The following is a 12,593-nucleotide window of genomic DNA, read 5'->3' on the forward strand; positions in this document are numbered from 1 at the left end:
AATCTGGCCAAGCAAAACTGTGACTAAAGATATTTCAAAGTACACAAGTTCAAATAAACAAGGCTTTGGGTTTCATTCCCTTTAGGAGAGGTGAATTTGGAAATCCTCTCAAGTAATTGTACCTTAAACCAAGTGACTTGAGGCTGAGGTCGTCCTGTTATCTTACAGGAGAATTTACCAGTCTGTCCCTCTCGCACTATGACCCGATTGGGTTTTGTAGCAAACTTGGGTGGGCATTCGCCCCAGATGCTTGGTCGTTGCTCTACCGATGGAACAGTAACTCTACCACTGGAAAGGAAACAATATTATCAGAGCTCAGTAATTAATATAGCTATATTTAAAGAGATTGTTACTTCTTAAATTGTGCTACTTAAATGTGTTTTATGAACAGTGTTCAGGTGATTAAAACAATGAAAGCAGTAGACTGGGGTAGGGAACCTGTGGCCCCCAATGTTGTTAAACTACAATTTCCATCATTTCTAAGCATTGGCCATGATGGCTGAGGATGGTGGGAGTTGAGTTCAGCAATAGCTGCAGGGGTACTTGTTCCCCACCCCTGTGGTAGACAATATGGTGTCCTTTTTGAGAACCTATTTGCACTTTAAAAAAAAATATCTAAGGTACAGTTACATAATGCATGTACCTCTCATCAAGTTTGAAGAGGGCATATGTCATATGAAAATACTAGGAATCAGAGGCTTGACTTTTGCCAGCCACCCCTTCTGAGTACTTGAAAGGAACATGTACCACATTTTGTATATTAATTCCCTTCAGACCAGCCACAATCAGAAATTGCATTTTGCACTTTATCCATACCTACGTACAAAATATAAAATAAACAACTGGATATATGGAAAAGTATGGAACAATGCTGATTGATAGGTCACGAGTGCCCTTAAAAAAAAGGAATGCAGGGTAGCTGCTTACATAATGATCATTGCCATAGGTTCCTCCCAAAATGGAACACCATTTTGCCAGATGCCTTCCTTTAATATGCACACAACACATACAAGCATGCTCTTTGACAGCTCTGGTTGTTCATAAGTAACAATGAATTGCCACATACAATAGAAGTTCTCTTACTGGACAGATGTCCATGAATATTCCACTATGTAGCAGAATCACCACTATCCAAAATCTGATAAAACTGTTTATCTTCTGTAACAATCCCCCAGCAGAACTGGGTGATCTTCTCAACATTCTCCTTCAGTTATCTAAGAAACTACCCAACTTTGTTTAGAATAAAATAGGAACTAAAGGAACTAATACAGACCCCCTAACTCTCTAATAAATAGTACCCTAACTTAACTGGACTTATGTAACAATTTGGATGCCTCTGGCCAATTCATCCATAAGCAGGTAGTCATACTCTTTACAAAGGGGCCCAGGTCAGACATGGTTTTGCAGAAACAAGTGCATTTAGAACAGAGATGGGCCAGTCCTTCAGCATCAAGAACCACAAAGGAAGTTCTATGCGGCAGCAAAGCTTGCAAGCATACTTTCTGTAAAAATTTAACACAGGCACCTACAAAGGAGTTCAATGGCAAGTTATGGTGCAGGCATACATGGAATTTATTCTGTAGCAATGGCAGGTGCCATGCCTCTTTCACTCTTTGGCTTGGCTGGATTTTGGAATCAATTTGAAATCCTGGCACATCAGAAATGTGGAATATGTCCCCCTTTTGCCTACAGAGTGACCCAGTCAATTGGTGCAGCCAAGTGATCTACTAGTAATCCCTCCAAATCTTAAAAGCCAAGAGACACCCTCTTTTTTAAAAAAAAATTACAAGGTGAAGAATCGTGGGGACACCTAGTTGATGACTGAGGTTTGTTTTACACCATAATCTTTTAAATTCCGCCCCAGCCCCCCATGATTTAAGAATGAAAATTCATAGAACCTGCAATTCTGAAAATTCAGCCATAAACATGTTTACAAAAGCAACTCTAAATCAAAAGCTGGAAGTGGCCTTCCAGCCGCCTGCTGCTACATTTAAGGTGCAGAGTTAAATGACCAGCATTAAAACATCTTTATAGTGTTGGCCCATCTCTGCTCATACTCAAGGAACAAGCTACGTCAGTGATGAAATCATCAATACCATGTCAACTGAGCTGGCTGCTCTCATTCATAAACAGCCTTGAAATATGAGCCAATACTATAGCATGACCCAAACCCATGCACATTACTATGGACAAGGCCTATTTCAACAGCAAATACACAACCACACATTAGCAGGAGATAATCAAGGGTGATGAAGTTGAAGCTGTGGTTTTCAGGCAAGCAAACGAAACAAACGTTCTTGGGCCATGTGCATTTCACACAACAGCTTACCCATAAGCCAACAAGTTGTGCCCATCTCTTTCTGCTTCCACAACGTATCAGAACACTAAGAAAAACCACATATGGCCTCAGCCCAAGGAGCAGTCACATCAATGTAAAGATGACAATTTGGGGGCAACTTGTTAATTCTGAATAAAATAAGGTCATGGTGAAGATTTTTGTAGGCAACTAGAAATACAGATGGTCTCAGAAATCGCATGCGTTGAAAAACAATTGCTATCAGCCTCACTTGCCTTGCCTTCACTTTTAACTTGAAAAAAGAAGAGAATAGTGGGCTACTTAGACTCAGCAACAATACACTTAATACATTGCTCAGGAGCACAGCATATGGGAAAAGTGGGAAAAATCACCCCTGAAACTGCTATTAGCCACTGGAGGAAAGTGTTCGCTGGCACACACACACACACACAAATTCCTCTCATGCCCACAGCAGTTTGTGGAGAGACATGATGCTATTGCCTGCCCCCCCCCCCCCCGCAACCACACACTACTATTTACAATTTTAAAAGGTACATGACATGCATTCATACATTTCAGCTGGTATCTAGTTGGCCTTAAAGGTAGACAGGTGGAAAGAAAGAACAAAAGGGACAATCAGTTAGCTGAGAAGCCTCAAGGGGCTGGTAAATGTACTGCAATTTTCTGTAAGTCTGTCCTAGTTGCAAGGAATGTTTTGAGCAAAATTGATATTGCTAATAGCAAGGGTCAATGTTGCTCAAGAAAGCGTGGAGGGGGAAGTATTTCAAAATGTGTGCATATTCCAAAAGCTATCAGTATTCTTCCGCTCTAGAAATTTGAAAACCACTGGAATTCTTACCCAGAACTTTTGGCACCAGAAGGCAGACTGTACTTCTTCAAAACAGATCCTGGAAGCAGAAAATAGAAGGAAAGAAATACATTAAAAATACTAATCAGGGCTGCAATTTCTTTCAGATTTAGGGACGCTGGCTACAGAAAATTAAAAATTAAAAAGCCATCCTTCCATCAATTTCTAGTAAAATATATGATACAAGGTGGCAAAAAATAAATATATGTTTTCCCTCTGCGGCAAATGGGGGAAGCATTTAAATTCCATGTCTTGCGTGTATGTGTGTTTTGCTGTTTATATATTTGCTGTTTATATATATTATATGTTTATACTCTAGAGGTGGAGAAGCCACAACGCCTTGGATCCCAGTAGTAACGGACGAGCCATTTGGTGTGGTGTGCTTTTCAACCAATGAAACAGGAGTCCAAAACTGAGTCCCATATACAAAACAAAAAGCTGTCTTACTCTTCACTATAATTTCTCCACATATACGAAGGGATAACTTTACCAAGCTGTGAAATGTTCTTTGCCATTTTTAAAATTACTAATTACTTTTCAATAGTGCATTTATATTTAGTCCAGTTTGACTTAACCTCACCTATCTAAATTTACTACCTTTTATTTCTCTCCATAAAGACAAGAAAACTGTTTTATACAAGAGTCAAGATATGAGGAATGTATTATTAACTGTATGTTTAGCACCATCTACTGGACATGGGCAGGATTATCCCAAGCCAATATAACTAAATTGTGAATACCCCCCACCCTTTTTTTTGCAGAACAGTACTGTAGTATGAACTGACCTAGGAAGCCTGAGCAAAAGAAGCTTCCATAAATAATATTATCTTCTTATTCAAGCACAAAATAAATAAAAAAGCACAGTGGTAAAGAATGAGCTGTGAATGCCTCCAGTTCAAATCTCACCTGTACTAGGTGATCTCACCAGGAAGCCATAGGCAAGCCACTACAGCCTTACCCAGGCCTCCTCCTCACCTGATGTGGGGCAGAGCAGAGATGTACCAGTTAGTTCTGCATTCTCTATAGTATCTCAGGGGTTCTAAATTACATGGAGAGCCTCCATGAATAAAGCATTCACCCTCCAATGTGCAAAGGCTTGCAAGCTTATCACAGGCATGCAGTGGAGGAGCCAAAGATAGCCAGCATATGCCCACACTCCCCCTCATTGCTCCCTCAAGGAGACCTGAAAATATCATGATAATATCATGATAGTAGCACTGACCTACCTGATAGGGTTACTGTTAAGAATTACTGAGATAATCAGCATGAACCACTTTGAACACTCTTAAGGTGCTGCATCTGGATGGTTTATTATTACACAAATAAGCCACACACAAAACACGTACAGAAACCTCAGTATTAGTATTATAAATATTTGCAAAGGAAAGCAAAACAGATACTGATGAAACAGGCCAGACTGGAGGAGGAAGAGGATCAGGCCAATCATCCAGTCCTGCTACTCAACAGAAGGCCACACCATCAGGAACTGGGGTCATCTGCACTCACAGCAGCTAAACATAGCCTTAAAGTGGATCCCCAGCATTCCACAAGCTCTGTCCTTAGTGGCAGCCATTGCAGAGAGCTGATACTATCAATGTGGAAATGACTTTAGCATTGGTGCCTATGCTCTCATTCTTTTTTGGGGGTGAAGACACAGGAATAGCCAGCATTTCATTTTCTGCCTTATTGAAAGCCTTATCATTTTTATAAGCTTTTCCTGTTTATTTTCAATCTACTTCTCCCTTCATTTGCTACCAGGGTAAAGCATGCTATACATAACGTGCAACAGAATGGAAAGACCCTTACCTTCCACTGTTAATTCTACTGTCACCTGACGAACGCCACCAGCATTCCGGGCCTCGCAGGTGTATGGCCCACCATCTTCCTCCTGCACCCCTTTTATAATTAAGCTGAAAAGCCCTCGAATGCTACGGTCCACTACACAGCGCTCTCCCTCTGTCAGAAGTTGCCCATTCTTGTACCATGTGACTTGGGGTTCTGGGATGCCTCTGACCTAGAAAGATTGGGTGCCAAAAGATTGGGGGTGGTGTGGGGAGAGTGAGAAAGGGGGGAGGAGAGAGAAACAAACACAGAAGGTGACTTTATCTGGAAGAAATGCAGAACACTTCATAAGCCAGTGGAAAGTATTTTCTAAAGCCGTATCTGTTAAACACATACAAACTGTTTTGAGCCAAATGGCAAAAACCTGAAGAAAAAGAAAAGAAACTATTGGGTGCATCAAGCTGTTAAAACTAGCAATGCTGCTCCAGCAGGCAGCTACCCAGACAAAGCTTTTTTTCTGTCTTTTGAAATTTTAAAGCCAGAAATGAGAAATTCTGAGAAGCAGAATCATGAGCCAAAATTATTAGAGCATATTCTACTGTCAAACGGCTGTCTAGACTAACAGATTTATTGTAGCATGACATTTGCAGGCCTCATTATCAGATGCATTCACTAGGAGAGGCATTTAGAAGAAGCAATGTTCATCAGCCTCTTTAGAAAGGGTCAAACACCACCCATGGCAAAATAGACCTGGTTGTGTTTTTTGAGTGCTAAGTGTGCATGCGTAACACTGTGTGTGCAAAATTTGGTTAACATTTTATCACACATAAAAGGTGAACTTTCCCCAAAATGAATTTCATGAATATCCAAAAGTAGCTATTTCTCCCAATTTTGAGGGGCAAACACCTGAAGAAGCACCTATTTCCATACCAACCTGTCCATGAATTAAGATCTTCTGCTGAGGGTCTTCTCTAGGTGTCACCTTTATCTAAGCTACATCACTCAGTCACAAAGGAGAAGACATTTTCAGCAGTTGCACTCGTTACAGAATGCCCTCCTTAAAAAGAGTGCCTGATTTACATTTTGTTTTGCACAAAGCAAAAAATATGTTGATTCATTCAGACATTTAAAAATTGTTGTTATTTCTATTTCTGCTTTGAATGAGCTTTATTTTCTGATTTATTTCAGTCCATATTATAAATATACATTTTGAGTGTTACACTTCCTTAAAATCAAAATAGGATACAAGACAGTACATAAGTATTTTATACAAAATAATAAATCCAACATTTACATTCCGAATGTCAACATTCAGAATTTCAAATCTTCACTGGACCATATATTTGTTTCCAACAGAATAAATCAAGAGGAGTGCCTAACATTCTTAACAAGAGCTGAAAACTGTAAATTTAGTTAAGCAATCAGTAAGGCTGGAAGTTAATGGAGTGTCAGGGAACTGACATCTAAAGCGCCGGAGGCGCAAAGGCTCACTGAGGGTGAGAGAGCAGTAGCAGCGGAAGAGGGAACCAGTAGAGGGCGAGCAAGAACTCCAAGGGAAAGTGAGTCGGAGGGATGGCTCAGAGACGCTTCAAGCGAAACCAGTGGGGAGGTCTCAGGACCTCCTATAGGGACACCCACACCTCGACGGAAACTGTCACGCCGAGAGGCCAGACGACGTGTTTCCGTTAAGGAGCTTTTATGTTGGAAACGTTTCCGAAAGCAGCCACTTTCGGATTCTACTAGTGATTGACGCAGCCATGCTGGAGGGGCTCCGTCACAGGCAGAGGTTTGAAAGCCTGATCAAACTCTGAGGGACTTGCATTTTACGCACAAGCAGCTCATCGTCCCATCACAGCAATCCGAAAGTCTCCGAAAGCCAGCTTGTGCAGGGAGAAGCATCATGAGCAATCCAGCCGGAACCGGGGAAGCAGGAGCAGCTGGAGGAGGTCCAAGCCTGGAAGAAAGGTACAGGGCGTTGGAGATCCAGTTGGCGCTGCAAACGGCGAGGCTTGAGGAGAGGAGGGCTCAGGATGCAGAAAAGGGAAAGGAGAAAACCACCCCGCTCGCCAGAAAGGTGCCAGGATTGGTGCAGAAATTCGGGGGGGATCCCAGGAACTATCATGCCTTTAGAACAGAGATGCAATACGCTCTAAACTTGCAGTTTGATGACTTCCCCAATGAGGAATCGCGAGTGGCGTATGTGATTGGCCATCTCGAATCCGGGGCGAAAGATTGGGTTAGACCCCTGATGGCAGCGAATAATGAGATCTTAAAGGACACGAGGAAGTTTTTTCGTGCCATGGACCTGATGTTTTCCAGCGATATTGAGCAGGGGGTGGTGCGAAGGCAGTTAATGGCTTGCCAGCAAGGAAGCAGATCTGTCCGTGAGTACTGGACTGAATTTACCATGTTGATTCACAAATTGGGGTGGGACCTATCGGCGGAGCCCATCCAAATGCTTTTCGAAGAGGGGCTTTCTTCAACCGTCAAAGATGAGCTTTCCCGGGGCCCCAGGGCGGAGTCTATGGACCAGTTAACCAAATCTGCGCTGGCCATAGGAGCGCGCCAGGAGGCGAGGGCTATGGAAAAGCGGGAAGGGAAAGGAGACCGTTGGAGGGAGTTCCGCATTCCAGACATTCCAGAGCCACCTTTCCCGCCGGCAGAGCCGATGGAAGTTGGAACAGCGCGGGCGCGCGCAGTTTCAAATCCCAGTGAAGGGCGGAAAAAGGAGGGAAAGAGCGCCAAGAGATGTTATCTCTGCCAACAGCCAGGGCACTTTGCCAGAGTTTGCCCACAAAGAAAGGAATGGCAAGGGATGGCAGGAGCGGTTGGGGGAAAGGAAGAGGAAGGCAAGGAGCAAGTAAAAGCCAACGCCTGGCTGCCACCGTTGGGGCACAGCAGCCAGGCCAAAGAGCAATGAAAGTGCCCATGCCAGAACCCCCCAGACCCGCTTTAGTGATAGAGGTGTTACTAGAACTGCCAAACGGACACCCACTAAAGGTCAAGGCGCTTTTGGATTCAGGCAGCTCCTGTAATTTCATGAGTAAGGAGTTTGCAGCTGAGCACCAGATACAGACTATCCCTTTAAGTAACCCCTTGCAGGTGACTACGATTGACGGCAGAGAGCTGTTGGGGGGAGAAGTTAGCCAACAGACTGTCCCGATGATAATGAGAGTGGCAAGGCACACCGAACAGATAGCGTTTAATGTGGCCATCCTGGGAGGAGCGCCCATCATTTTGGGGATGAGCTGGCTGGCGCTACACGATCCGCTAGTGGGCTGGCATCAGAGGGTGGTCTCCTTTGGGTCAGCGCATTGCCTAGAACACTGCAAGGAGGGGAAGGTCTCGGGAGGAGACAGAGTCACCCTAGCGGGGATGGAAGTGATGGGCAAAGGGAAGGTGCCCCCGCAATACGCAGATCTGAGCAACGTATTCAGCGAAAGGGAAGCAGACAAACTGCCACCGCATAGACCCTTTGACTGTCAAATCAACCTACTCCCAGGGGCCCAACTCCCAGTAGGCAAGCTGTACGCCATGTCAGACAGGGAGATGCAGGAGCTGAGGGAGTTCATTGACAAAAACTTGAAGCGAGGTTTCATCAGAGAGTCCCGAGCGGCGGGGGGCAGCCCAGTGTTCTTTGTGGACAAAAAGAACACAGACAAACCGAGACTGGTGTGTGACTTCAGGGCCCTCAATGCAGTGTCGGAGCCCCTGGCTTTCCCTATGCCCCGAATTGATGACATTTTGACCAGAGTAAGGAAGGGAAAGATTTTTACAAAACTGGACCTGCGGGGGGCGTACAATCTGATACGCATAAGGAAGGGAGATGAATGGAAGACCACCATGTTTACCCCGTTGGGAGCCTTTGAATACCTCGTTATGCCCTTCGGTCTACAAGGGGGCTCCGCGTGTTTTCAAGCTTTTATAAACCACGTTCTGGGACCTTTGCTCTACAAGAATTGTGTGGCCTTTTTAGACGACGTGTTGGTGTATTCGGAAAATGAGGAACAGCATGTGAGGGACGTTCGAGAAGTGTTGGGCAGGCTGCAAGCCAACCAGCTGTGGGTGAAACTGGAGAAGTGCCAGTTTCATACCAAGGAGGTGGAATTCCTGGGGTACCGCTTGTCAGACAAGGGATTGGCCATGGATCCAGGCAAGGTCCAAGCGGTACTGGAATGGAAGACACCGAAGACCAAGAAGGACGTGCAAAGATTCTTGGGATTTGGGAACTTTTATCGGAAGTTCATCAAGAACTTTGCCCACTTGACGGCGCCCATCACCGACTGTCTCAGCAGCAAGAAGAAATTTGTTTGGACGGCAGAGGCGGATCGAGCCTTTGAAGAACTGAAAAGGGCTTTCGCCTCGGAAGAACAACTTCTGCATGTGGATTTACGAAAACCCATGAGAGTGGAAACAGATGCATCCGACCGGGCGGTAGGGGCGGTCCTTCTTCAACCGGGGAGGAGTGCGTCGGAGTGGAGACCGTGTGCCTTCTTCTCGCGGAAGCTGAATAAGTCCGAGAGGAATTACACGGTGTATGACAGGGAACTACTTGCCATTCACGAAGCATTCCGGAGGTGGAGACATTTATTAATTGGGGCACAACACAAGGTGCAAGTGTGCACCGACCACAAAAATTTAGAGTATTGGAGAACAGCTCGAGTGCTCAACCAACGACAAGTGAGATGGGCACAGGAATTCTCCAAATTTAACTTTGAGATTTGTTATGTGCCAGGCCCAGAAAACGTCAGGGCGGACGCGCTCTCACGCAAACCAGAATATTGGGAAGGGGAGGGGGTGATCGAAGAGAGACATGTCATCCCGGAGGACCGCTGGGTGTGTGGGGCGGCGATGGTGGGGCAACGAGAACTGGTGGAGGAAACGGAAAATGATGAATATGCCCAGGATAAGCTCAGAGGTCTCAGGGGGGAGGGCGAGAGCCCCGGAGGTTTTGAGGAAAGAAATGGGGCATTGTATTACAAAGGGGCACTGTATATACCCGAAGGTGAATTGAGGGGGAGAGTACTCAAGCAGTTGCATGATAGCCCCACGGCGGGACATTTTGGGCAACACAAGACCATGTGGTTGGTTACCAGGGAATTTTGGTGGCCTAAGGTGAGGGAAGATGTAAGGGAGTATGTAAGAGGGTGTGACCAATGTCAGCGAGCCAAAGGGGAAAGAAGGGCGCCGGCAGGGTTATTAGAACCTTTACCCACACCAGAACGGCCTTGGGAAGCGATATCAATAGATTTTATGACGGATCTGCCAAGGTCCAAGGGGAAAACAGCCATCATGGTAGTAGTAGACCTGTTAACTAAGATGTGCCACTTTGTAGCATGCTCACATGCAGTCACAGCGGAAGAAACGGCGAAGTTGTTTGTGGAACATATCTTTAGGTTGCACGGGGCTCCCTCGAGGGTGATCTCAGATCGAGGCAAACAATTTACTTCCAGGTTCTGGAGGAAGCTCATGAGCTTGTTACACGTGGAAGTCAATTTTTCAACTGCCCGGCACCCTGAAACCAACGGGCAGGCGGAAAGGGCAAATGGCATTCTTCAACAATATCTTAGGTGTTATGTCAATGACAGAGAGAACGATTGGGTCGAAAAGTTGGCGTTGGCAGAATTTGCCTACAATAATGCGGAGAATGTGTCCACAGGGATGAGTCCCTTTTTGGCTAATTACGGGTGTCACCCCAGGGCATTTCCAGGGGAAGGAGGGGAAAGATGGAGCGTCCCAGCGGCTGAACATTTTGTAGAAGAGATGGAAGCCATCCATCAGCAGCTCCAGCTCAACTTAGAAAGGGCTAAGGCACAATATAAGAAGCAGGCAGACAAGAACAGAAGGGAAGGTGAAACCATAAGGGTGGGGGATCAAGTGTGGTTGTCAACCCAAGGGTTGCCATTCAAAGGGGGTTGTAAGAAACTGAGGCCCAGAAGATTGGGACCCTTTGAGGTGATTCAGCAGGTCAACCCGGTAGCTTTCAAACTCCGATTACCCAATCACATGAAATTGCACCCAGTGTTCCACAGGTCGTTACTGTCACCATACAGGGGAGGAGGTGAAGGGGAGTACGTCAGGGGACCAGCCTTGGAAGAGAGGGAACGCCGCAACCATGTAGCGGAAATCCTCGATTCCAGGTGGAAGGGAAATCAGGTGGAGTATTTAGTGGCGTGGGAAGGGGAACCGGAGTCAGAAAACACCTGGGTAAGTGCGCAGGAAGTCAATGACGAGGTTTTAACAGAAACGTTCCATCAAAGGTTCCCGAGGAAACCTCAGCCGATAGCAAGGTTTAGGAGGGAGTATTTCGGCACCACCGATGAGGAAGAGGAAATGGAAGGGTTCGCGGAGTCGGAGTTGGAAGAGGGAGTGGACTCTGATGACGAAGAGTACCTAGAGAGTAGGAACAGCAACAAGTGGAAGGAAGTGTTCGCGACGTCGGAAGATGAGGGAGGTTCTTTCAAGGGTTTTACCTCCTCACCGCCAGTAGGAGAGGAGACGGGAGGGGGTGAAGGGGGCCCTGGAGGGGAGGTGGATGTCAGGGAACTGACATCTAAAGCGCCGGAGGCGCAAAGGCTCACTGAGGGTGAGAGAGCAGTAGCAGCGGAAGAGGGAACCAGTAGAGGGCGAGCAAGAACTCCAAGGGAAAGTGAGTCGGAGGGATGGCTCAGAGACGCTTCAAGCGAAACCAGTGGGGAGGTCTCAGGACCTCCTATAGGGACACCCACACCTCGACGGAAACTGTCACGCCGAGAGGCCAGACGACGTGTTTCCGTTAAGGAGCTTTTATGTTGGAAACGTTTCCGAAAGCAGCCACTTTCGGATTCTACTAGTGATTGACGCAGCCATGCTGGAGGGGCTCCGTCACAGGCAGAGGTTTGAAAGCCTGATCAAACTCTGAGGGACTTGCATTTTACGCACAAGCAGCTCATCGTCCCATCACATGGAGCATCTGATTTTTAATGCACTTTTTGTCCTGCATGTTGCTATTCAATTTCTGCAGATACCCTTTAATAATGTGAAGTTGTGGAACTGTCACCATCAAGACCATGCAAAGTTACCTACTGACCAGTGCCAATGGGTCATCATGGCATTTTATGAAGCAATTCTTCAACCAGCGGATTTAGCTTGGGAAATGATACAAGCTTATCACATGTAGTCCAGGAAATGATATAAACTTTTCACATATAGTCCATCGCACTGAATGCATTTACACAGTTATTTTGAGCTACGACATAACCAGGATAAAAAATATTATCCACCAGGTGGTGTCCTTGGCAGTTACAAAGTTCTCACAAAGTAACAAAGACCAACACCAATTAACAATATGTTGTTCCCCACAATAAACAAATACAGTGTGTGTGTGTTTTAATTTCATTTATTGTAAAGAAAACTGAAAAGCACACACAAAATCAACTGGAAGGAGGAGTCAAAAAAAGGGTTCCAGGGCTGTCCATGGTAGAAAACAGCTAACATGGGAATGCATCTGTAAATGGGGATGCAATGCATTTGCAGCATGAGCAGTGATCCTCATGGAGAAGTTTCCACAGAATGTTAAACTCAAAGGAGAAGCATAACAATACAATGTCCAGCTGCAGTCTTAGTTATTTTCCTTCTGCAGCTAGGGGAAAATACTATACTATAACA

General features: G+C 45.5%; 1 protein-coding gene across 4 annotated transcripts in view; it reads right to left on the reverse strand.

The window, feature by feature from the left end:
* Nucleotides 1–12,593, reverse strand: part of MYLK (myosin light chain kinase) — a 184,857-nt gene that overhangs the window by 115,155 nt on the left and 57,109 nt on the right. For all 4 annotated transcript variants that reach the window (XM_081924640.1, XM_081924641.1, XM_081924638.1 and 1 more), the window contains 3 exons: nt 4,971–5,178; nt 3,156–3,204; nt 123–288 (listed from right to left, as the gene is read on the reverse strand). In XM_081924640.1, the coding sequence (XP_081780766.1) occupies nt 123–288; nt 3,156–3,204; nt 4,971–5,178 (423 nt within the window). The remainder of the gene's footprint in view (nt 1–122; nt 289–3,155; nt 3,205–4,970; nt 5,179–12,593) is intronic.

The sequence above is a fragment of the Podarcis melisellensis genome, assembly GCF_964234715.1.
Source record: "Podarcis melisellensis genome assembly, chromosome: 1".
In the NCBI taxonomy this organism is placed as follows: domain Eukaryota; kingdom Metazoa; phylum Chordata; class Lepidosauria; order Squamata; family Lacertidae; genus Podarcis; species Podarcis melisellensis.